Consider the following 27,289-nt stretch of genomic DNA (forward strand, 5'->3'; position numbering starts at 1 on the left):
ATTAAAACTATGTAAAGAGTGACTTCTATTTGCATGGGTTTATACACTGTGAACCAGAAGTAGAACAAATTAGCTGTGGTGGAGTTTCGTGGCACCACAGCTGAAGCAGCCTGCTGGGTGGTTTGTTCAGTTTTACCTGTTTTTTTTTTCCCTGCTACAGTGACACACAGACAAACCCAGATGTCCTATGTACAATTTTGTTCACAGCTGCATTATTAGAAGTTCACTTGACAAAACAAACACCAGGATATGATAAGTTATATTGTCACTTATATGTATGGAGTTATAAGTATTTTCTTCCAATTATTTACTTTTTTTCCTATTTAGAGCTCAAAATTATTTCAAACATGAAGTCACTGTACATGAGTGCTGAGCAACACGTACCTTGAATAAGTCCTAGAAAAACATTGATGTACTAAGCCTCAGCCCCTTTTGGATAAGTAGGGGTGAAATGCGATTGGTTTTAGATAAAGTATGGCTGTTCTTTGGCTGAATTTTCTTGAAGGAATTCTCTTTCTTTTTGGATAGTATTTGCTCATGTTTCCTTTCTTCCTTCTAGCTGTGATGCCTTTCTCCTTTCACCTGCTGTGAGTCAATGACTTGCTCTGCAAGAGCTGGAAAAGATGACTGGTGAAAGGAAATGTAAGAAAGAAAGCATATAGAGAAAAGTTGATTGCAAAAGATGAAAGAGGCTCTCACATGCCTGCCTTTCTCCTTTTTTTTTTCAGCACAGAGCAATGGTTGTTTTTATGAAGTTATTTTGAGTGAATTTCTTATTCAGGGCAGTATTTATGTAATAATGGGAAGCTTAAAAGGAAAACTTAACAATCGCACTCATAGTGATACCAGCGATGCACAGAAATCATTCAGAACATCTTGTTCTTCTCAGCCCTCATTTAAAAATCGTTAGGGAAGGTGGCATACAGAAACGTCATGGCAGAAAGTTGACAAGTACATTGCACTGGGTCCTTGGAGAGGGGAGTGCTGCGAATACACCCCTGAACAGAGCGCACTGAAAGGGTGACCAGGTGGAGCTTCTCTTGCTAGCCATGACAGCCAACTTAATAGAGATCTCTGGGGTTAATAAGGCTGGCACCAGGGGTGACATAACGGGGTCAGCGCGGCAGATCACAGCAGACACTTCTGCCTCTTCTTGTTGCCTTTGAAGATGATACCTGAGTAACATGAGTATCACAGGAATAAAAGATCTAAGTGACACTAAAACTGTTATACAGCTTTAGCAAGACTGGAATTATTGTATCATCCTGAGATAAAATCCCTTTGGCATGCAGTAGAATGCTTTAGTTTTCCTCTGGTCAGATTAGTGAATTTGTGGTACCGATGCCGCCCAGAGACTTCTGCTAATATTGCAAATCTAGTAGTTTTAAACAGTAGTATTTCTCTGCTAGCAGTTACTTCACTGCCCGTGTTTAACTTTGTGATCACTATTTGCACAAAAGGACACCATGACATGAGGTGCCTTATATCTATACCATAAACACTGCTGAAACTTTTGATATCTATGTTAATTTTTTAATGCAACTGGGAGTTCTCTATATCTGTCTTTTAACTTTGTTCTTTACCATGTAAGATCACTCCTGAATTCAGTTCTAAACATACCATTCTATTCTTACTGGTGTTTTCTCAATTTGTTTTACTGTTTACTGTAGCTCTACTTGTCTTTGAAGGGCTGAATGATGAAACTAAGTTTAGAGATGGCTTTGTTTCATTTACAAAGAAATATAGAGGTCAGCAGCCCTTGGCAAGTCCCTGAACAATGTGAACCGAACAAGCCACAGCCTGTTGGGTAGACATTAATTGTAAAGTAAGATTGAGACAAATTTCTGGACTTTCATTATTCAGACAAGTATCTAATGTTGTCCTGCCCAGCTTTGATCATTAACCTCGTTTGTCTATAAAGTTCTTTAGGAGACTCTCTTGACCTTTATTACAAGGGCAGTGGCCTTCAGTGTGTTTGCTTTGCCATAGGTTTATGAGCCATGGCAAACTTTCCCATTAAATCTAAGCTATTCAAAACAAACAAACAAACAAAAAAAAAAAAACAACCACACCCTGAAACACCCAGGAAAACGCACTGTGATTCACAGCATATGAAAAGAGAACCGCGGCTTTCTCAGAATTTCCAGCTCTTTCAATATCCGTATCTTTTAAGTCCATAAGAAAACATGCATTTTATTTCAGGAGTGTTTTCAAGTTGTAAGTCCTGCAGATTTCAGTCGTATATTAATGATTTTTTTTATTTACTGATAATTGATAGATATGTGTTATGGTTGTATTGAAAGGGCCCAGCATATGTTGGAGTCCAGTTGCTGTCATGATTGTACATATGCAACAATACGCTTTTGCACAGACAGCTTAAAGTCAGAGACTGATGTCTGCAAAACAGTAAATATGCATGTTTATCTTGAAAACAAAACAAAACAAAACAAAAAACCCACCAGAATGAAGGTGTGTCTGAGCAAATGTTTTCACTATCAGGAGTAAGAAGAGAGGGTAATGGAAGGGCTAAGTATTTTAGTGTGTTACACTAGCTGGGAGCAGAGAAAGGGGAGGGGGACATCAGGACCAGGAGAGCTGCAATTGGAAAGGGGAGGGACTGCGGCAGTTTGTCATATGCTTTTCTGGGATCAGCAGGCAGTACAATTAGGCTGCATATCAGCAGGCAGCAAAATTAACTTGCACATTTATTTGTGGAACTGTTGTAGTATATAAAATCTGTAGCTGTGTTACCTTATAAAGCATGTCATGTTGCACCTGCCAGAAAACCATTAATTAAGTGAAACTATTATTACTCATTATGTAACCTTGAGTTTTTAAATCAAAGGAAAATATTTGATAGTCCTTTAATAGCTTCTTATTCATCTCTGACTCTAAGGAGATAATTCTTATCAAAACTGAAAGATCATGTTTCACATATGGCTCTTCAGCTATATTTTACTGTTTAGATAGTAATAAATCTGAAATTATTCTGTTAATTTAATTACTTGAATTTTCAGTAGTGTAACTGGAAACAGAATTTCCCCAATATGATTTTATTGTTACAATTTAGTGGGGTTTTGTTTGGATGTACTTTTTTCTTGCTTTCTAGAAAAAGTTTTCCCTTACAGAAATGTCACAAAAGTTATAACTTTTTCCCATACGGGCTTACCCCTGTGAGGCATGCGATGCCACTGTAAGACACAGGATTTGCTGTTTCAGAGTGTTTGCGGCAAAGAATAACAGTTGCTTTTGCTGCCCTTTGCTCTCCCTGACCCTATTCCCTCTTTATCTTGAGCAAGACCAATACTGAATACAACAAAGGAAGAATAAAATAATCTATATTTTGGAGAAGGAGAGGGGATCTGATTTCAGAGAGTTTTCTCGGCAGGTCCTCGTGTTCCTCTTGCTCTCCAGCCTGAGTGGTACCTTGCCCTAATGGCCCTTTTCCTGCCTCCCCCAGAAATGTTGGGGAATTTATGGCTAGTGGAATCAATGGTGAATTTAGCTACCAAACTCTACTGAACATATACAGACAGACGTTACAGGCCTGCGATTGCCCATGTTCATATAGGCTGTCGTTAAAAATGCAGAAGTTGCTTTTCTGACACCCACGTGATTCCACTGCAAGGATCCATCAGTTCTCCCAAAGCGTGTGGTGCTACAGCTTCCGCACAGCACGTTTAACGGTTCTCGGCAATAGCTGAATACAGTTCTAACACAAAATAATGTTTTTCAGCTGGACCCTCCCCTTGGAAACGGATAACCTATTTGTGCTAAAACTTAGATACTTAAATTAAGAACAAATCACCCTGGAACAAGCACCAGACATAGATTATTTCAATCCAGACATTTGCAATAGGAAAATTATGCAAGTGAGCCCAAAACCAGAACTTACAATGGGTCCTGTTGAACAACCCGAGCTGTAACTGGCAATCTCAGTATCAAAAATTACATGGCCGTGGCACACTCAGAGAGGTTGGTGTTGACAGTGTGTACCAAATGGTCGTCACAACGTGCACACCTTTGATCCTTTTATTTGACCGTTTCAGACCTGTTGTCTTTAAATAGGCAGTTCCACAGTGCCATTGTGTCATACATACGTTGTCCACTTAACCTTCTGCTTATGTTCTGGAATACTGTTTTGTGGCTGCATTAAAAATAGTAATAAAAAGGCTTTGATATCCTGAGAATTGGAAGAGAAACTCTAGAGGATGAGGCTTTTGTACAACTGCAATTTTTTTTTAAGAACCATTAATATCATTATACTTCATAAACAGCAATTTTGTGTACTCTGCCTAAAAAATCTCTCTGTGCTCCCGGAACAACATTTGTGCTAATACAACCACACTTTGGGTACCCAGCTAGTGATATGGATGCAGAAACAATTAATAATAATGGCAATGTTTAAGGGGTTGGTGCAGTTATTTATATGTGTTTAACTTTGAAACTAGAAACAGATTCATATTCTGAGTACAAATAACATTCACTGCTGAATTTCAGCAACTTACCCACATGTCTGCTGTCTGTTTTTCATAATGTTACATTGGTCTGAGTAGGACAGATAAAAAATGCTCTCTTCTGAGTGTCAGGCATCTTCCCTTTTTCCTTCCTTGTGTCTTAACCACTTTAAAAGTCAAACGTGCTAGTTTTTCTTATTATTTTCCACAGAATTCTGGTCAGATTTTTCTTTTTTTTAAAGACATCCTCAGCTGCTTCTGATACACAGGAAGTTAGTCTGACCTCATTTGGTTATCTACCAATGGATTAGGGTTATACTCTGCTGTTGTTTGCCTTACCCAAGGAAAAAAACACATCTGGCTTATAAGTAAGAACAAAATTTTTATACTTCATTCAATCATTTATTGGGTGGCTGTTCTTTGTTTGATAAGATTATAGTGCAGATTATGTGATACGGTGGTAAAAGTCTCCTGTGTTCCCTGAGAGGACCACACTGAGAAAACTTACAGCCCCACAGTATCTGCAAGTGTGGTGTTGGCTACCTGATGTCTTATAACTATGACATTTACAGTAGACGTTTACAGTAACAAGTATATTTCTTTTTCTTTTTTTTTTTAGAAATCGTCCCTTGGTTACATGTGTTCAGAGCAGAAAATGCTGTAGACTTCTCACAGTTAACATTTGACCCAGGACAAAAAGAGCTTATTGCTGGAGCAAGGTGAGAAAAACATTTCCTTTTCACACTACATCAGATTGAATTTTGTTCTTTGTAGACAAGTAGTATTGAGCCAAATTGTATCACCAACTTGCTCTCGTGTGACTCCCCAGCCTTCCAGACCCACTAAACTGAGTATTGTGTCCATTTGTTTCTCTTATTCCTGACCAAAGTTAAAAGACAGACTGCCTGGTTTCCAGGAGCCTAATAACTCAACACTGCTCTTCCCATTTTTAAGAGGACTGTCCTGGAGTGCTCTCAGACTTTGTGTACAGAAGAACAAGGCAGATGCTTTATGACAATGTGGCAAAAGTTAGTCTAGCATAAAATTTTCAACAGACGCAAATTTGGCTACTCAGTACCTCTCTTCTTGTTTGGATGGTCCTAATAATTAGTCAGGGTAATCCTGGTTGCAATCTATTAAGGACTTCAGAATTAGACAGTGGTGAATAATCATGGTTTTGATACAGTAAGACAGTACTTTGCAAACTGTGACCAGTAGTGAAACTGTCTTAGATGTCAAGAGTGAAGCTGTGTCAGGCCTTAAACATGATTTTTTTTCCCTTCTCTTAGCATATAAAGTATAGTAAAACCTTTTAGATGGCAAAAGATTTTAACCAACTGAACTTATTATTGAAATCTGCATTTTGACTGTCTTTTTCTCTCTGATTTACAAATTTCCAGTCACTTGATATTTATTTAACACTGGAGTGAACTTCTGTTTCCTTCTTTGGTTCTGAGCTGAAAATGAAGTTCAAAATACAGAGTCAGAAAATGCACTGCGAGAAAGTTTTGCCCCTGTAGATGAGCAACTTCATTGGCAACTCTGTGTGTGTGTGAATATGTTTGTGTGTCTAGTACCCTGGAACAGGGATATACTGTTTACCCATGTTGGTTTGCTCTCCTGTAAGCCACCAAATAAAATGAGATATAAGACCTTGAACTGTTTGGTGCTATTCCATAAAGACAGACAGCTAAAGTCGGAGTCTGAGCCTCTCCTCAGTCCCAAGGAATCGTATTTTGGATCAGTGCACACCATGTAGATCTCAATAACCTCTGAAAAAAAGTAGATTAATTTTTTCTCCTTTTTTTCCTGCATAGTGTTTACCTGGGACCTCAAATTTCAGGGAAGAATATGCCCACTAGAATCTGTGCTTTTGATGAAGTCCTTTGAATTTGAATGGGTTAAGCTTCAGACCATTTTGACAAATAATCAGTGACTATCAAAAAATACCAGTTGCCAATTCTGTCTTTGCCAAAAGGCCAAACACAGTAAGATCAATGCGATTCATTTGATTTCTCTACAGGATATTAGTGTTTCAGAGTTTGATATCTCTTTTTGGCTAAAATTATATGATTAAAAATATTCAACATTTTAAAAAACACAACAGAAATCTTTGTTATCAGCTGTCCAGTAAAGCTGACTGTTATTTGTTCAGTCATTTCTGTCTCCCACTCTCCAGAGTGCAGCCCCGGAGACCTCGTTCTAGGATGGCTGTACATGCCAGTAGGTTTCTCCAATTGTACATGTTATTGATATTTGTATCCTTTTCACTAAGCATTTTTCTCCTCTTTAAACATTGTGCCATGCAATATGGTGAAAGATATTGTTTGTCAAGGAGTCATAGACAGAAAAGACCAGCAACCAGTTGCCAGGGTGCTGTAGTCCCAAAATGCAAATGTTGATCATCTTGATCATGCACCTTTTACATGTAGTCCACATTATCATGAAGAGCGAGTCCACTTGCTGTCAGCATGATTTTCATGATGTTTGCAGTCTTCTAAAGTCTTGACTGGCTCCGCAGTTGTCAGGAACATAGAATTTTTGCAAGTTTTAAGAAGAGAGGCAACAAACTCCTGAATGATTCTTTTTTCTTTTTTTCCCCTTGAGCAATCAGTTCCTTGCGTTTTTCCTTAAAGCAGTGTTTGTAGTTATCCCTCACCCAAGGCCATCTGAGCAGGGTGCTAACATTACTGTATTTGTGCCTGTGAATAACATTTGAGTTCAAATTTCTTGTGCAGCTGCCTCCCAGAATTCATGCATCTGAAGAGCCATTAGAAGGAGTCACTTCTGTGCTAATCCTCAAACGTTCTGTCATAAAGATAGTGAGGAGGCTTTGTTAATTCTTGCTCACTGGTGAAATATCTTTTGATATGCAGTTATTCCTCTCGGATTATTCCAACAAATTAAGTTTTCGTTATCTTCTTGGGTCCTTGTGCTGACACTTCAGTACAGAAAAACTAGTAGCTATGTCCAAAGTGATTTTACTAAGAAAAACTACAAGTTTCTGTTCTGCTGTGAAAATAATAATTGTAGTCTTCTGAAATGTTTTACCCTTCTCTACCCAATCATTCAGTAGTAATGTGGCACACAGCAAAGCAACAAATAAACTCATATTAATGTATGGCTCCATTTACCTTGCAAAGAGGAGCACTCCCATTATGGTTTACTCATCCAGCATCCAAACAGAAGAGGGGCATGATGTCCTATCTCTAAGCTTCTGCTTTAGAAGGGTGGCGTTCTCCTGAACTGCAGCAAGGATTTTCACTAGCCAAGTTTGGAGCTGTGTCCTCACTCAGCTTAAACTTATAATAGATTTTTTTCACAGTAGTGGAGTTTAGTGAACTCTTTCCCCAAATTCATCCATCTTAGAGGAAGAAGTTAGAAAAGGAAAGGCTATTTAGGCAACCAGGAATGAATAAGGTTGGAATTTTAGTATAGCAAAGCAACAACAGAGCATGTGTACGGTTACCGCCTGTAAATCCATCACTGGTTACCTCTAGGGAAGGAAATAGCTCTGTAAGCTACACAGTAGGGTTGTCAAAAAAACTTGAAACCTTTTTTTTTTTTTTTTTTTTTGCCATAGGTAATTTATTCAAGAAGCAATGAGTTTTGGAACTGTTTCCCAGTGCAAATAAAACACGAACAAAACTGTTTTTGAGGAAGCGATCTCTAAATATTGAAAGGGACACTATGCTGTACTACTTGCCATAGCAGGCAATAACCAAAAAGGTCCCTTTTGGTCCTATATTGCTAAGATAGTCTTGATTATCCAGTTTTGGAAATAAAGTTGGTCTTCTGGGTGTCTGGGGGTGTTCTGTAGTAGTTGTACAAATACAGTGTTGCTGTTTTTTTCTCCACTGAATACGAGTTGTATTTCAGTACTTGGGGGATGTCTCCAGTTGATAGTTTACTTTGTTTTGAGAAATGCTCAACTCTCTTATAGGTCTTGAGTTGATTAATTTGACATCTTCAAGTGTTATTTCTGTTTTCTTATATAGTCTGTAGGCTTCTGTGAATGTTTCCTTTAGCGGTCCAATACTAGCACACATTTTCACTTTACTCATCTTGTCCATGCTGGCATGAGTGTTTCTCTTGTTCTGAGGTTTTACCTAAGATTTAGAACACCCTATGCCCCACTTGCCCACCCCACCGCTCTCATTTTGGGGGACAGACTGCTGATCCTAGGGAAGTTTTTCTGTGGCTCAGCCTGGCTTATTGCTAGAGTGTGCACAAAGTCCCATTTCTCTGAATGCAATGGAAACAAGTAACTGCAGCCAATTTTGTTGTTTCAAATTTTTCACAAGTCCTGTAACTCAGCTATGGCGGGGTCTTGTCTTTTAGGCCACACTCGCATGCTTTTCCTACAATGAATTCCAATACCTTTAAGTAGAGTCTGATTTTCTGCTTTCATTTCTGATTATTGTTATACAATACATGTTCAATTATACCTTCCCCTTGAATTGTACAAGGAAAGGTAGCACAGCTTTCAGGCTTAACCAAGTTTCCACTTGTCCTTGGATTAAAGATTCGCTTGACAATCGTTAATGTCTTCCAGCACAACAGGTTGCTTAATAACATTCATTGAAGCTGAGACACAAGTGTTGTAATACTTTGTTTTAAAACAGTGTCCTTTTGTCTTCTGTCAATCTGCTGTGCAAAACCAAATATATGTACTATTGGTAAGGGCTTCAGAGGGAGAGGAGCATCTTCTAAAATGACTGATGAGTTAGCTTGGATCTCCCTAACAACCTGCAGGTGACTGATTTCTTGGGATATTTTTCCACAAATGGCCTACATAGAAAAGTTCATTCGGAAAGCTTTGAGAAGTGTGAGTGGAGGGAAGGGGGCAAAGTGGAAGGCGTGGAGACAGATGAGGGGAAAGGTAGAGGGAGAAATTTATCTTGCCCAATTTTGTCTATGCACTTTGGGCCATTTCTTCAAATAAAAGTGAAGATTCCAATCCAGTTTATGAAGCTGAATTGGGGGGAAGAAGGATTTTTATTATGGTTGCTGGGTTTTAAAACTTGCATTTGAGGAATATCACAAATTTTTCAGTATTATATCAATTAGGTTTAGATTTAATGTAAAAAGAAATTTTTCATAATAGGTCTGTGGTAAGTTGTATGAGATTATAATACATTTAAGTAAAATGAAAAAAATTAAAATAGATTCATGAGGGACTCTGTAGACAGAGAATCCAACATAGATGTAAAACAGTAGTTAGTACATACAAGAAGTTTACTTATTTTTGAAATAAGGCAATATAGCTATTGCCATGAACCCACGTCTTTAAAATTTGCCCTAAGCCTTATTTTAACATCACATATGACCTGACAGATAAAATGAATGATTTCTCTTGCCATCTGAAACCTCTTAGGGAATTCAATCTTTTCCTTAGGAAAACAAAAAAACAAAAAAACATACGGCGAGACAGAATTTACTTTTATAACTAAGTGGCATCAGTAAAGGATTACTCTTAGGGCATTAGCTCCTCAGTTAAGCTCAAGGAAGTGAGAAGCTGTTCGTGTGTCTTATTCTGAAAATACTCAGAGGAATATTTCTGTGTGTGTTTTTAGTGCACCGACTTAGCATCTAATGAAAAATGGTAATGATTACTATATTGTGAAATGCCTGTAAGCACAAAAACTCATGGATTTGCCCAAGAGCAACCTTACCTTTTTTTTCCTCTGTGGAGCGCTTTGCCATATCTCCTCCAGCATTTTCTTCTTTTTCCTCCCTGAGAAGTCAGTTTATGGGGAAAGATGAGTTCAGGGGGAGGATGCAGCAGTGTCTCAATTGCCTTGGCAAAGCGTGCGTTGCCATTTCTTCTTATTCCCTGACAGTGCACTAAATTATTATCAACTATTTCTTATAATCCAAACAAAAAGTGCAGGAAGTGTTCCAGTCATTCTGGGTAAAACAAGTGTCAGCTAGAAGATCTCAAACCCAGTAGGTCAGGACAGAAATGTTGCTGAAGTGCAAAATAATTAATTAGGTTTTCCTTTTAATCCGTTCTGTTTCTTTTCTTTTGTGTGTGTGTGTGTGTGTGTGTGTGTGTGTGTGATTTTTAAATTTTTTTTCTTAATGGTTCTATTCAGACTATGCCAGAAGCATTATGTCAGAAGCAGCTTGTGTGTTTAAAGGGATAATGAAGTATCCCTCCTCCCCTCAAGCCTCTTCTGCTTGAAACGATAAACTGGTAGGAGTCTAGCTGGAGTTTGTTCTTAAACTGTGATAATTTAGTTATTAAAATTCAAGTTTTGCTTTCAAAATATATAGTTTCTTATCAGAAACGGGTCTTAAATCTATGGTTCAACATTTTTTAACTGAATATTATATATCTAGACATATTTTACATTATTTTTTACACAGAGCATCCTAATAACAGTGTCTTTCTCTTGTAAATTTTCCTGCAAGTTAATTAAACTTGAGGTGGCTTATTGCCTGAGGCACTCCTTATCTGCCTGATGAAGGACTGCAGTGGTATGCCTTTTCACTTAATTAGATGTGTGTTTGGGAATGTTTATTTGAACCATTACCACTATTTGCCATAATAATGGAAAGACAAATTGAAGGATTCATTAACCGTTGTTTAAGGATCTCTTTAATAAAGGAATGTATAGCTGTACAGGTTTGCTTCTTGCAGTTGTCTGCTCTCAGCAGGAGAATCTGAGAACTTCTTGTTAATGAGGTGCTCTGAGCGCTACATATTGGGAGAATATACAGGCACCACAAATTAGTTGGTATATACTTTGAATATCCATCTGGGTTTTATCACTCATTTAATACTTGGTTCAGGGTAATTGATGTCTGTCCTTCCACTAAATGATTTGATCTCATCTAAGGTATGGTTTCTTGTTAAATCTAAGAGAAATTACCAGCTTACTGCTCCTGAAATATGAGTATTTTTCTCCTCCATCTGCCTCCCTTTCCTACCTGCTAATAAGTTCCTAAATACTTTTAAATGCTAACACTTTGTACCTCTCCTGCTTTTTTTTCTTCCCCCACTATGCAATTTCCCCTCCTTTGAACCAGCTTTGGCAATAGTCTGATCACAAAGTAAGCCTGGTCAACTCAGAATTGCTCACTTTCTTTTGCTGGGTTAATATTATTTTAATATTTTAATTAGTGGAACTAGCATGATGCACAATCAGAGAAACTTCAGAGCTGACTCAGGGTGATGGGAGTGAGTACATGGCTGGCAGAGGAGAAGGATTATGGCAGGGGTAAATGGGACATCCCTGTTTTGGGAGAGTGCACTGTTACTTCAGTGCAAGCCATCTTCAGAAATCATATCAAAAGAAAGGTATTGTGAAGGTTCCTGTCTTAATTAAATTAAATCTTTGACTTAATGTGTATACACTTCATTTGTGCTAGTCTAGGTACGTGTCTTGACTGCAGACTATGGCAATTTGTACCTTCTTAATGTCTATTCCCATTATTGTTTTGGGGGGGAGATATAACAGCAAAATTTAAATTTAATTAAAAAAGGATCTTGAAAAGAAACAGAAAATTAATGTGTTGATTACTGAAATGGTAACAAGACCACGTGGCATTTGCGTGGCTATAAATGTGGGTGTATACTAGTAGTCCACTGCATGCCATATCTGCCAAAAGCGAAAAGCTCCATTGCAACATAAAATAGAGTATTAAAGATGTGGTCAACCACAGCTGTGATATACAGGGATAACTTTTTGAATTATACTTGAGGTGATATTCCGTGATACAGTTGAATCTGATAAACAGCTTACCAAATCAGTAGCTGAATAAGCTCAATAACTTCTCTGGGCTAAGGCATAATATTCAGAAAAGCCTTACTCTTGGGACAGCAGAGGTGTGCAGGTGACAAATATCCCAGGACCATCTCCAGTGCGGGAACATGGGTGCTCTGTGTGAGAAGCCTGGGCTGACAGGAGAAGACAATGGAGCTTGTTCAGATGATATTTCATGATGGGACTTCAGGAGGGGCTGCAGGAACAGCTCACCAATATCTTTCTGCTTTTCCTGGAGAAGCCCCTGGCATGAGATGTCTAGAAGTGATGCCTAGCTATTCTTGGTCATCCATGAAGGAGTGGTACAGTGTAGGATCTCGTGTCACTGCCAAGGCTGTTTGTGGAGCCACAGAACAGTGAGTGCTGTAGGACTTGCTAATCCTGATGAGTAACTGTCAAAGAAGGAAATCAGATTTGGCAAAACCTGTGCTGACTGGATTAATTTCATTTCTTACAATGTATTTCTTTCCTAAAAGATTCCAACAGCAGTTCTCTTATTCTCCTTGCCAAGTTCATTGTCCAGTGGTTAGCCTATGATCATTTGGGTCTTTCTCTTTTTCCTTTTGAACATTAATGAAGCTTTGGCAGTCTTTCATTCTTCATGAACTCTTGTAATTTTAACAGTTTATTTTAAAAAAGAACAATAAGAAGACCAAAAATCACTTCACCATTTTCTTTTATGTTGAATTAGCATGACTTGCTCATCTGAAAATGTTTGTCTTTGTTTGGTATTTTCACATCGTATAGATTATCAATGAGATAGTAGGTCATTATTCTCATGTGATATGAATCTTCTGTTTCCTACAAAGGGCAGACTAAAAATACTTATTGACTATTCTGTTTTCATTATTGTAATTTGACCATTTTCACATAGTAATTCAACTAAAACGCTTTCCTAGGGTTTTTTTTATTTCCAATGTATTGTCCTTAGCTTTTTTGCATAATTTTTGTGTAGTATCTTAATATACCCAAATCAATCTACATCATAAATTTTGATTTAGCTCGATTGTTGCTTTTACTACATTGCAGAATTAGAGTTAGCTTTTACCCAACGTTTTTCCCTTTCTTGATTACAGAATCATGACCTTTTTCCTTAAAAATTGGTTCTTAAATAGCTTGTGCTTTTCACTTTCGGTCTTAATTTGTTTTTCCTTCCAATAAATTTCACTAATTTTGTTTTCCTTTATGTGAAATCCAGTTTCCTGAGAGAAATGCACAGGAAGCAATCTTTTAATGTTGTCTTCCCAATAGATTTGGCACTGTCAGTTTTATCACTCCTTGAATATCTGAGTTTGCCACAACCCATGTTCATGTGGGAGTTCCCCCCCCCAGAGGTGGGGGAGGTGATGGGGGACTTCCTTTTGCTATCGTATGAATTTTCTGAAAACTGAGTCTAGTACACTAATTGCTCTTTGTGTTTTAGGTCTCTGAGTCTGAACTGGATCCAGACCTGCTTCATGTATAGGGAAAGATGCAGATTCTTGGTCTGATGATATATAAGGATGTCATCTGTATGTGTCTAGTTTCAACCTTTCTCTCTTTGCACCCCAAGCCCTCTGCCCTATATAAGCAAACCACTCCACTTGTGTAGAAGATTTTTCTTCATTTAATTGGAACATGCCCAGAAAATTAATTAAATCTTTACATATCTAAAAGTGACAGACAACCAGAAGAGGGTTATTTTATGGCAGTTTGATGGTATAACTCTCTCCTGCAATAAAAGGTGTATATTTTGTATATACCCAACCAGTTCTTATCATACTTGCTGTGACTGAACTGCTCACTTCCACAATACTAGCATCATCCTTAACATGAGAGGACCTTCTGTGATAACAGTGACTCGCATCACTGGTGATATTCCTCTGAAAGGTAACAGCCGAACACTTGCTGGTACAAACCTTTATTGTTTGGCACGTGGTGAAGGTTAAACATTTGAATAACTTTTCAAGGTTTGTTCCTTTCTTCAGCCTCTGTTATTTAGTTTATTTTGCTGGACTTTCTCCAAACTTTCTCATTTCAAACTTTTATAATGGTTTATTTCAGAAGAACAGTTTGAGTCCTGTGGAAGTTACATGAATCATGCAATTAAAGACTTACTAGGATTCGTAAATAGAAATAGCTTGAATTAAAGTGATGGGCATTTTCTTATTTTTCAGTCTCTAACTTTTCCACCTTTATGTTCTTCTAATTCAAAGCTGTGCTTAATGCAACAGTACTTATTGTTGCATCCACTTTTTGTACCTTGCTGTTTCAATTATGGATCTGCATCTTTCCCTATACATGAAGCAGTATCTGCATCCAGTTCAGACTCAGAGACCTAAAACACAAAGAGTGATTAGGAAAATGAGCTATAGACTCAGTTTTCAAAAAACTCGTAAGATAGCAAGACATTTTATTCTTATTTATGCTTATTTTAGTATTATACTATACTTTTTGCTTATAGTTATTTGAAGGAATGCAGGATACTTTATCTCATACTCTTAGTTGTGTTTTCTTCTCATTATATTGCCCTTCTGCATGCAGATTTATGTAGCATATTTGCTTTCCTCATTCATTAAGCATCAAATGGAAGCAATTTTACCAATTACAGCCAGTGTTGAATCAGTTTAGTTTCAGCATGCAAAGTTGTATTTATCTTGCTTTTATCACCACCGTATTTGGACAAGAGACATGCCTACATGCTAAGAAGTCTATATCTATGCTTCGAAAAGGTACGTGGTAATTTTTATTTGACATCCATTGTTGATTTTAAAACCTAAGTGCAGTAGAACTAAGGAAAATAGATGTAGAGGAAAGGCCATGCCAGGACATAATCTCAATAGTCTATTGAAACAAGTGTTGTCACTTATCTCATGAGAGGTGTTATGACTCTGCATATGTGGTTAAAATTGGCGTTGACTTTTTCTTTGGGCTGGCAAATTGATTGATATCGTATTTTCAGTGTGTTTTTTTTACTCTCACCCTTAGCTTCTTTCTAGATTTTTCTCATATGTATCCTTTTCTAATGAGTTCTCACATGGTAAAGAAGCATTTCTCAGAAAGTGAAACTATTATTATATTTATAGATCGAAATGTAATCTTGCTAGTTTTACTGAAGTGGATGCATTTAGATAGGCTTGCTTTCTGAGTGCTAGTTTGCAGCTTGCCCTAGCCTTGGTCATGTAATAACAGTGCTTCTATACTGTCCAGTTGCACAATTTGCCATTATGTTGCAACATTTTAATGCTTTTTATAATATCTTAAACCTTTTTTTTCTTCTCCTTCCATCTTCTTTCTTTTCTTGCTAGTTTTATGAAACTGAAAGAAGATGCACTATTTTAATTGGTTATTGGCAGCCACAGGAAACTGAAAAATGTATACTAATTAGCTCTGGCTGTTGGCTTATTGACGTGTATCTAGACTTATAGTCTCCTTAACACTTATAGGGTCAATATTTATAATTTCAGGGATAATTTCTAATTCTAGGGGATATTTCACAGGGGAGAAGTGTTGTGCTCTCCTACACAGGGTGTAATTCTTACTTTGTAGAATCAAAAACTTGCAGGCTCTGTTTTTCTTCAGGATGACACAATTTTAATTTATGTATTTATTCATTTGGAATTTTTGCTGTTTGAGACAATAGCTTACTTCTTAATAATTAGGCTGAAATGATGTAAGGATGAAACACCATAAAAAGGCCTTATCGGTAATGAGACATTCTGCCTTAAAATGCCACATTAGGGATAAATCTTCAGTAGAGATCTTGAGATGAAGTGCACACAAGGAAGGACATGACACCATGCGAAGTCCTGACCTGGGAACTGAAAGTGTGAGATCAGACAGTCTACACATACGTTCTGCAACAGAGACTCCTTTTGTTTGTAGAGGGAGATGTGGCATTTACGTGCCACTCCTGTGAGTCTGATACCAGTGAGTTAAGAAAACCATTTATACCTGCTGGGGAGGCAGTTCAGCTTCTCTGGAAGAAAATAGTTGTCCTGCTTCTGTAAGTGGAAACAAACATTTGCAATGGCAGTGAAGTTGCAAGTTTCTTTAACTTCCATATCTAGAGTGAATGAAACACAATCAGTGATGGCTGATGAAATGTATACGTAATGAGAAGAGGAGGTGTCTTCATATTCATGTTGCCTGCTGAATATGCCTGGGCAAGACAAATTTTGCAAATATTATTGTATTTTTGTCCTTGCAGAGGTAGCGTGGATGTAGTATGTTAGAAAGAGTATATGCATCATTTTCTGACTTTCAGTGAAAGTCTTTCAAGTTAACTTGCGCTTAGCACATGGGTGGAGCTCTAGGTAAGCGTTGTCCTACAATGTTCATTTTCCTTGTTTGCCCGTTTCCTGTCTCTCCATGACTTATATGTGAGCACTTCAGTGATTTCTCTTTGATGATTGCCTTGTGCTAATAACAAATGCTCTGTCGTCCTTTTGTTTTCTCATGAATTCTTGAGAATCTCTCTTGAGTGTCTCTCTCATGCTTTGAATAAGTAACTCTCTCTGGTATCCATAGGAAAGATCAACCTGATTCTGGTAAATAAATTATTAAAGAAAAAAATCATATATGTACTGGAGTCAATAAATAAATACACATACCTGCACCTCAGAGTCCATAAATAAAGTTGGCCATGGTAGTGGCTGTGTTTCTGAAATAAGTGGCTTGACAAAGTTAGAATATTTTTCATTGTTCAGGCACAGGTTGATATTTTTAAGGCTCATTGATTTAAAATATTTAATAGAGATGTAAAATACAGGTTCTGACCATCTGTGCCCATTAGTGACACCTGACGCCTCTTTGGAAAGAAATAGGATGATTAATTCCAAAAATCTGGCCTCATTTCAATTTGAATTATACTTCTAACAGTCGCATGGATGTAATATTGCAGATGATCTGCAAATATCGAAAATATTTAAATCTAAAGTTTAAATTTCATCATTTCTTCATGTACAATGTTTACTTTGTTAAAATGAATTTTTTGAAACTTGTTAATAGTTTTACAAATTTGTTATGAATAAATTAAAATTGAAGTTGTGTTTATATTTTCATCTTTCAAAAATGTCTTTTCATTTATAAAACTTAATAACTCTGCAGTGGTGTTAGAAAAGGCAGAATGGCTTTAAATAAGATCAAAGGTAAGGAAGAGAGGACTGAAGAAATTTATGTATGTAAAACTATAAAGAAAAAGTAATAAGTAATGAGAAGAAAAACAGGTGTGAGGAGAGGATAAGATGGAGGAAAAAAACACTGAGCAATAGGAATTGGGAAATGGAGCATGTAAGAGCCCTATTTGCAGACCTGCCACAAAGGAGAATCTGCACTAAAGAGATAAGGAACTGATACAATCAATTCAAAGTTGGTGTACTGTTCATTCATTTTTATGTGGATCGTAAATTGATATCATGGGCACTACTAACAAAACTGATTTATCTGAACAGACATAACAATACAGCTACGTTAACTAGATAAACACGGTAGGTTTGGAGGAATTGTGGCAGCACGCGTATATTGTACCAGTACGTGCTAAAGAAAAATTATTTAAGCTTCTTGTCAGTCAGGCGCACTCCCCCTGCTAGATTTAGTAAGCTGTCATTTCCCCAGACTCCGCGCAGAGGGACTTAGTGTCCCTCTGTTATAATGGGATCCATCGCTTCAAACTTTATGTATCTGTGGTTGAGCTAATTGCACCAGCTTCCCATCAGTTTGGAAAGAAGCAGCCAGTTTTAGTCTGGGTGTCATCTTGTTCTCATTTAGACATCTAACGTCAGCCAGATGAATCTGCCTATGCGGTGTGTATTTCTCTCCGTTGATTCTAAAGGAAGACTGGAGTGAATGACTCAAAAGTACATGTATGAAGTATATACTTTTATCATGTGAATCGAGTCCTTCAAGATGAAAATCAGAAGTTTTGGAAATTGCCTTAGCCCAAGGGCTGTGTGTTGGAGACAGTTTCTGAAAGAATTCAAGTCCTGACTCCCAGGAATATTTTTGTTGCTTCTGCCTTTTATATTCATAAATTGTATTTTTATTTAAACACTAGTAACAATTATTTTTATCTACTTTTTTTTAACCCCAGAAACTACCTCTTCAGGTTGCAGCTTGAGGATCTCTCTCTAATACAGGTATGTTTACTATTAATTTTCTTAGTTCCTGTGCATGATGTAGGTTAAGCAGATGTTTTAAAGCAGATAATCAAGATATTCATAAGCTTCATAACTACAGATAACTGTGTATCTGTTTTTGTCCTCTTTGCTTCCCTTTATTCTATAACTGATATTATCCATTTAAATTCCACATTAGCCTTTGTCCCAGACCATGCAGAACTGATGTTACCTTGCTTTTTGCTGTGATTTTGCTGGAGTGAATTTCTACAAAATGAAGGCTGGGAAAGAGGGTCATATCCTCTTAGAGGAATGGTCTAACTTATTATTGTGCACTTTGTTAAAGCTGTCTTCAGAAATGTAGTGTTATTTTAGAGAAAAGAAGTATTTTTTAAATAATTGTAAATAAAAAATCATTCACACTCGCCAAAGGAAAATAAGACAAATGAAACAGCAAGTTTCAATAAAGATAGATTCTGATACCTGTGTTCGTACTATATAAGTGTTGCATATAAGGTAGCTAATTTGGTTAAACTTGTTAGAGGTTGGAAGGTGAAATGTGAAGTTTTTTAGTGGTGTTTAGGCTTCATAAAAAGGGTAATGAAGAACCCCAGAGCAATATATTTTACCCTGAACTTCATATGACATCCACACTGAGTTTGTCATCTGTCAACAGTCTCATCTTCCCCCAGTCTTCTGATCTTCTGAATGTTGTTCCCTGCTTAGATTTTGTTGGATTTCTTTTTCATTATTTTTCATCTTGGCATCATTTTTAACCTGTATCAACATTTCTGTGGTTTTGGCTCTAAGAGTTGCTTTACTAAATTGAATTAAGTTGGCTAATTTTTTAAGCTAGGGAAATAGAAAATCTCAATAAAATAGAAATTTATGATTTTTCATAATCTTTTTTTTCCCCTGCAGTTTAAAACTAGCTTTAAATTCAATGCTGTGACTGTTATTCCGCAAAGTAATCCTATACAGTTGAATATAGAAAAGTAAAGTACTTTCAGGTAAAGCTATCTTTGTGATATGCAGAACACCTACAACTTATATATGCTTCAGTTAGGCTTGCAGACTTCCCTCACCTTCCAAGACTACTAGAAAGAAGATCTGAAGTTGGCTCATAATTTACCAAAATGGCAGTTTTGATAAATAGCCAATTTTGTTGCTAGCACTTAAGGCTGAACTATTTCAATATTATTTATCCAGAATGCAGATTGTCTACTTTCACCTTATCTGACATATCCTGACATATCTGACACTCTGGCAGATAATTTGGGTTAGGTCATGCAGATTCTTGTTGACAGGATGCATTCAGTTGTATGTGATATTGCGTTGGAGTTTATTGTGCCAATTCATAGATTGAAGTTCCCAGCTTTCCTCTGGTGGAGTAAGTGTCAATAGGTTGAGGTCACTAATGAGGGAGGAATCTGTGGATTACAGATGTTTATAATTATTCTGACTTAAACCAAAAACCTCATCTGATCAGCAAAAGCCATAAAATTAGACAGAAATCGTAATGTTGATGTTACACTAGGTTTTAGTCTTCCATGCAGAAGAAGCCTTTAAACAGACAGTCGTCTTAAGTTAACTCTTGGTATTGTTTCTTATTCTGTCTTACAAGACTGAAACACCACTGGTTTGTCACTGTATCTTCAAACCCTTTTCCTTAGGAGAAGCCCTTTGGGGAGGTTGTATTTCTAAATCAAAACCAAAGTATGACTTTTTTTTCCTCTCACCAACAACGTGTTTTTGCTACCCCTACTCCAAGTTTCCAAGTTTTCTTCCTTATTTTTATACCCTACCATTACTACTCCTTCATATTTGTCCTTCACAGATCTTTTCTTTCTTTCTTCTCTCTCTATTTCTTTCTTTTTGCTTCTGTTAGAGTGCTCCAGGACACCCCAAAAGATACGTTTGTCTTTGGGTTTTTGCAGGCTGGTAAATGTGCCTGTTAGGGCAGCTCCAAATCATCTGTGAGATAACTAAAGCCTGTGTTTTGTTGTTAGTAACTTGGGATGTCAGGTGTGTTGTTTAGGACTCTCAAACTTGGTAAACAGCATATTCGTATCTTCTTTCTTAAAGAAATGGTAACCATTCCTATGGAAACTTAGAATTCAAAACTTGCCAGCAATGAACCTGAAACCCACCTAAAACCAAGACTGTGTTTAGCTAACGGTTCACCAAGATTTACAAGCCTTTCGGATAATTTTTGCTGGGTCAGGTTAATTTGCACTTCATAATCCTACTTTGCAGTCCTGGTCATTAACATATTATAAGATTCCCTCAGGAATAATAAAAGTGGAATTCTTTTAATTGAATTTTTGAACCTTTAAGGCACATTAAATTTATCTCATTCACATACGGTGAAAAAAATATTTTAGAAATGAAACATGTAGTATTTACATAAGCAAATGACTGTAGGATTAGAGGATATAGAATTTACCAACTTAGTGCTTAAAAATTACAATATTTTGAAGCTGTAAATCTTTCAGACCTGAAACTCTACAATGGTTGAGGGAAGTGGGGGCAAAAATGAAAAGCAAAGTAAAAATTATATGAAATACTTGAAAAATAAAATGGTAGAATTTCACAGGAGAAAAAGTATACTGTGATTTATTTAGCTCATTAACATCATAGGTGCTAGTTAGCATTTGTTTGTTTAGTGACTGAAGACTTTGGCGCTCTCTGTCCTCACAGAAGAACTGTTCTTCTAGTACTCTTTTTCTTCACACAGTTGTTCATGGTAACAACATAAAAAATTCAGTCTAATTTTTCTGCTTATGTTGCTCACTACGATTACTTTGCGTGAACCCACTTTTGTAAAAACATGCAACTGTTTTGCAAGCTAATAAACTCTATTTTCACATCTGGAAGAAAAGGCATGCATTGAAGTGCCAGCAGTAAGAAGCTTTGTGTGTAGAATAATAAGAACACAAAAGGACTGGAAACAATACAACCCATAGCCCTATTGTTAAATTATTTTAGCAAATTGTCCAACCTCTATCTTTATTTCATGTCTGAAGACGGAGGAAAAGTGCTGACTCTCCATCATGCACAGCAGATGCTGCCATCGTGGAAGCAATGATGACTGTTACAATTTGCAACCTGCTTTAGCAGAATTTTCAATCAGACTTTTATAACTGTTTATTTTGTTTACATTGATTGTTTGTGAATTAGCTTGATTCGTCAATTTAATTTTGGTTACTTATAGTACATTTCCTGAATGGGAATGCCTAAAATTTGATCTTGACAATGGATGCACCTCTGTTGCTTTTGTATAAACAAGTATTCCCCTTCTGCACTGCTTAAATATCTGTTGGAATGTGTCCTCAGGTTGCTCGCATGATGCTGTTATGAAAATAAAAGGCTTCATGTTAGACATAACAAACTGTGTAATCCTAAAATCGTTTAGTTATAGCAAAAGCACCTTTGTGAATCTTGTTTACAATTTTCCTTATGCTTTTTAAAAGATAGAAGAGCCATTTTATAAATAAAGTCTTAATTTGTAATAGTAAAGCTGTCCAAAATGGAATAGTAGAATAATGACAGCTTTTTATTTAAATAAATAAATAAAGTCTAAGATATGCATATGCCCTACTTCTGCAAATATATACCTGGAAAATATTTTTTGAAACACAAGATAAATCCTTCTTTCTAAAACAAATGTACAAGCATTTGAAGTACATGTTCTCGCAGAAGTGGTGCAGAACAGATATTTATTTGTGAAAAGGGTGCCATTTCCATCAGTTCAGTGAATGTAAATCCCTTGTAAAAGTGGTGGCGAGGGTGTTACTAGATTGTGTCAGACAGGATGTGTATCTAAACGTGAACTGGGACTGTTTAGTGAGCCATCCTTGCCCATTGTGGATACGTCAAAGTTGTCATCCGACATGTCATGGCTCTGGGCTCTGTACTTTATAGGAGAATCCTTTTGTTTGAGTAAGCAAGTTTAATATGATAGTATTTGACATGTCTCAGTGATTTTCTTTGTGTAGGAGAATAAAGAAGAGTAAAAAGAGTCAAAGCCTTTTAATCTCTTGCCGGAGAAACATATGAGTCAACTTGTTCAAAGCCTACTGTTACAATGAGTGTATGGTGATTATGGATTAGGAAGGAAGCCCTCCCTGGGCTGTAGTTGTCGAAGAACAAATATTCTATACCTCTCATTAAATAACAGTAGGCCTATAGACTCCTTTTTATTATAGAAGCCTTGACTTTGAAAGTAGTTTCCTTTTGTGAGTTTTGTTCTGTTGTTACTCACCTTGAGTGAGTAGAATGATCCATAAAAACATGGGCCAAGACTAAAGCTAGATTTCCTAAATCTCTCATGTGTCCCTTAAAATACAAAAGCAAAATCTAAGTAGTAGTCTTTAAGTGGGTAGAATTTTTTAAAAATCTTTCTGAAGAAAGGTGGTATCTAGACAATGACAAGATTAACAGTGGGGCTTGGACATTAGGTAGAGGATGCCTGTAAAGGGTGTCTTTATTTTCAACAATTTTTTCACATGCTTTGAAAAGAGTGCTTCTGAATTCAAAGGTCCGTTTGTGTTTACCTGCCTGATCCTTGAGTAATCTGCTGATACACCTGTAAAGAGATTTCTCTTACAGATGAAGAAAGGATGCACATGCCTTTAACAATGCCTTAACAATTTGAGTTTGCCTTTCTCATCTGGATCTTCCAGCTGTGGAGCCTATTCTTGGTCTGAAATGCCAGTGGGGCTGGATGTGGACCTATTCCACCCTCTCTTGTACGTACATAAGTCTCCTGAGATTTTACTCTCATGTTGAATCCGCAGATCTTTCGGTTACAAATACACGTACCTCAAAATTTTTTTCTTAAAGGCAATTTTAGCCCTCCGTTTCCTGCAAAAGAGGCAAATTAATTTTTTTACACAGGCTAAGAAGGTTGGAGGTTCTTTTTTCTTGTTTTTTATCAAACTTGAAGTTTTGGAGTCTTGAGATGATACATGTTTTTTTAATACCTGTTAAGTGGGGCATTCAGGGAAGTAAAGGCAAGATTGGATCTCTGAGCTGTCAGGAAGAAGAGCTGCTTTAGACAGTAAGTTTTACCAGTGGAAATTCCTGCTGGTGTTTGCGTGTTTCAAGAACATCTGAAACAGCTGTCACATATGATAGTTCATCTTTATGCGTTGTTAGTGGTTGAAGGTAGCCTAATAAGAAGTTAATTAAACTGTTATATACTTTGAGTATAATCCCTGTGTGTGTACTTAGGTTAAAAATAGAGGGAAACTGATTTCACAACTGAGACCTTTTACAAATAAATGTGTCTGCAACGTGAAACAGTTTTATAAATTAGTACGTTAAAAAAATTTAACACAGAATATAATTTTTAACAATATTTGATTGGAATCAAGGGATCAAATATTTACGGAGGTTGTAATCCTTTTGAAAATAACAATTTTTTTTTATAAAATAAAGGTATATTGTTTCTTTTCTGAGAGGCTTTTATAAACACAGCTTGTTTTTTTTGGTTGAGGTAGTGATTTGACCCAATCCAGAGAGAAGAGCATTCCAGCAGAGACCTAAATCTCCCAAACTCTCCTTTCAGTTCATTTTCAGGACAATACCTGCAAGTTCTCTTTGTTATGAGCAGGACAAAAGCTTGTGAGAAGTCATCACGTAGAATCAAAAAGATCATAAAATCTTTAATTTATGCTGATGTTGGGATGAATTTGCCTTGAATAACAAAAAAATAATCTGTTATAATCAATAACAAGTTTAAAGGTAAGGAAACTGAGCTTTAATTATTAAATTTTGAGTGCCGTCTAAGTAGAAGCCAGTAAATGGCAGCTTGATGCTGTTTCTGTAACTGTAATTCACTGTATTTTGATGCATTTGTTTTTTTGCTTTGTATGTTACTTGGAGTCATTAGTTGTGGTCACAGTTGTCTGATCTGTGAAATACATGAGAGAAACCTGATGAATCATCATTTTATCTTGGGGTGAAGCTAACTGTGCAGAAAGCCTGATGTAAGAAAAACTTTATCTGATTCCACACTTGAAGGCATAAGGAAATTAAGGATATCCTTAACTTTTGACAAACTTAGGTTGACAGCAATGAAATCTAAAGTAGACTGAGATTTAAAATTCTATTTGGAGCCATAAGAGAAACCTCTGATTGGGTCCTGCTGTAGCTGGAAGCTGCATAAGGGTGAGGGGAGAGAGGGTATTCCTCCCTTTTACAGACTTCTTTCCTTCTTTCTCACAAGGGGCCATCAGCCACCAAAACATTTAGTCCTTTTTGCTTGGATCCTTCTCCTTCTTGGATGAAAAATGGATAAGCAGAAGGACATTGCATGAGGTAGATCTGTCCTGTGTCAAAACACTGGAGCATCCTGTAAAAGTGGTTTTTACTTTTGATGCTGTTAGGATTTCTGTGAACTCTTCCTGGACAACTTGGAAGCAGAAAAAGCAAGAAACACTTGTAAACCTGTTTTCCGAAGGAAACTGAGGTGAGTGAGTTGCGATGTGAAGTAAAGGGGATAGAGCAGGCAGATATGTGGATGATGGCAGACAGAACCTCTGCTTAGGCTTGAAGAGACAAGCAAAACCCCAGGAGGTGCTTGAACTCTTGCCTTTTGTGCTGTTGTAATGCCAGTTCTGTACAATACTTCTTCCTCTTGCTGACACTTTTCTGATGACAAAAAGAACATTGGGTTTTACCATACAGTAAGTCCAAAAATAATTAAATTAGGCAATTGGGATTTTAGATAACAGTTAAAAAGCTGCCTTGTAGCTAGAGCTAGTCCTCTGTGGCAGATACGGATGGACTTGACGACTGCTTTGAGGTCCTTTCCAGTTCTCTTTCTGTGTTTATATTATTATTTTTGCAATGGTGTTTTCTGCTCATGAAACAGTACTTTTTGACCAAACTCACAACCTGATTGAAGCCAGAGAGGGATAAATTTGGTCATCAGTGCTTAATTTCATGTATGTCTAATCTTTACCTAAATGAACTCTTCTACGTGTAGCTGGAAGGGGTTTCTTCAAGCTAGGTAAAACATACTGGCTCAGAGAAATCATAAAATTCACTCTTTAGTGTGTCTGTGGGGAAACCAATTGCTAGCCAACAGTGCTCCATTTTGGATGAAAAAATGGAGTTATTGAAACTGCTCATGTTCATAGACTTTACTTACATGGTAATGTGGAAGATTGCTACTATTCTAAAATCATCATTGGCCTTATCTGACCATGCTCGGATTCACTCCTGATTGTGAATATTCTTCCCACCCTTGGGATTTTCAGCCCACATGGGAGTATTTATATATATTATATATTTGTTTTTTCAGTGATTATCTGAGTTCATATGCAGACTTCCATTACAAAACTGTACTCTATGCAGAGTGCATATAAGAAGGTTAGTTGGATGTATGGCTCCTCTTCTGCTCAACCCCATTTGTTATTCCTTTACACTTGGCTTCTAAATAATTGGAAGGTTTCAGTCTCCAGAATTTGTGTTTTCCTACCCTTCAGTAGAGTTGAAATTTTTCATTAAATTTAGAAAGACTCTATGTAAAACCAAAGAATACTGGCAAACTGGCAGGGCTTTGCTGCTGCCTTGGCTTATCTGTATGCATCAGGATTTTGGGGGAGGGAGGAAGAGAACAGAAGAAGGAGGCAAGGCAGAGACATCATCATGTGTCATTTATTTGCTGTATCTGTCATTGTTTTGTGCCACCACTGAAATATAAGGACAGGTGCATTTCTAAACAAATGAGACTGAACACATCCTAGAAGAGCTTAGCTTTTTATTTATTTTTATATTTTCTTTCATACCTCTGCATACTAGGCTGCATTTCTCATTTGTTTGCAGTAATTCTCTTTTCTAGCTTCACAGTAAAGAAAAGATAGGTAGTGGGATTTTTCACTTCCACTACAGAAAAGCTTCTTTTTTCTTTAAATTTCAAACATTTTGCGGGGTTCTACTATAAAGGGGAAGCCTGAATTGCCTGCATGCATAACATGAATGCATTTGTTCTCATGAGAAACGGAGATGATATCAAAAGATATGCGCATACATTTTATAGCAGATGCATGTAAAAAGCAAATGTGGATTTTACAGCGGTAATTTAGCTCTTTTTGGTGGATATATTGCTAATTTTTTCTGGTATGTACAGTAGTAAACCAGACTGTGTTACATGCACTAAAAGTAATGATTTGTGAGGTTACTCTTCATAGCAGAAAAGTCTTTTCTGAAGAATGCTGCATTAATGTTTGTGTTCACAAACATGAGAATACTGATACAACTGCACAAGAGTAGTCACTAAGTGGCATCTGTTTCAAAGGAAATAAGGTGGCTGCTTTCCAGTGTCTAGAATGTGTAAGACCATGGCATACTTCAGGTGATTCTGTGGTGGAGCAGTATTTCATGACAACTGGGCAATCCTTCTGCAGGGACATGGGCTCTCCTTTGAGAAGTATGCATAAGTGCAGAAATGATAGTGAACTGCAAGGAAAACGAAAGCAGAAAATATCAATATGGAGACTGAGAACAGGTTCTCTTCCTTTTTACCTTATTTTGCCCAGGTGAAGAGTCTCCTGCAAACAGTTGCTGATGAGTGTTTCAGCTCTTTAGCACCTAGACGCTACAGTGCTGAGCAACTTAGAAAAGATATGAGATCTACAGTTTGCTTTGAAAGAGATGTCCATATTATATCTATAATACTGTATCTTCAAATGTGATTATTAGCTTTTGCTTACAAACCTCAATATGGAACCACATTGTTTGTTCTTGCCTGTAAAAACTAATCTGAGTGCAATCAGAGTTTGTATGCCAGGCTTATTCAAAGAGTAGGCTTAAAGACAGATCTATTCAGTTACAAGTACTGCAGATGTCTATTCAACAATTCTGCTAGGCTTTCGGGTAATTTTAAGTATAGGAGGTGTGTTCAGCTTACACCTCTATGTTAGTGGTTATTGTTACCTAGCTTATGGGCAATGTA

General features: G+C 36.9%; 1 protein-coding gene across 6 annotated transcripts in view; it reads left to right on the plus strand.

Annotated features, from left to right (window-relative positions):
• Positions 1-27,289, plus strand: part of SEMA5A (semaphorin 5A) — a 326,582-nt gene that overhangs the window by 111,668 nt on the left and 187,625 nt on the right. For all 6 annotated transcript variants that reach the window (XM_067291026.1, XM_067291025.1, XM_067291022.1 and 3 more), the window contains 2 exons: positions 5,077-5,176; positions 18,300-18,345. In XM_067291026.1, coding sequence (XP_067147127.1) covers positions 5,077-5,176; positions 18,300-18,345 — 146 coding nt within the window. The remainder of the gene's footprint in view (positions 1-5,076; positions 5,177-18,299; positions 18,346-27,289) is intronic.

This window comes from Apteryx mantelli, chromosome 2 (assembly GCF_036417845.1).
Source record: "Apteryx mantelli isolate bAptMan1 chromosome 2, bAptMan1.hap1, whole genome shotgun sequence".
Classification (NCBI taxonomy): Eukaryota; Metazoa; Chordata; class Aves; order Apterygiformes; family Apterygidae; genus Apteryx; species Apteryx mantelli.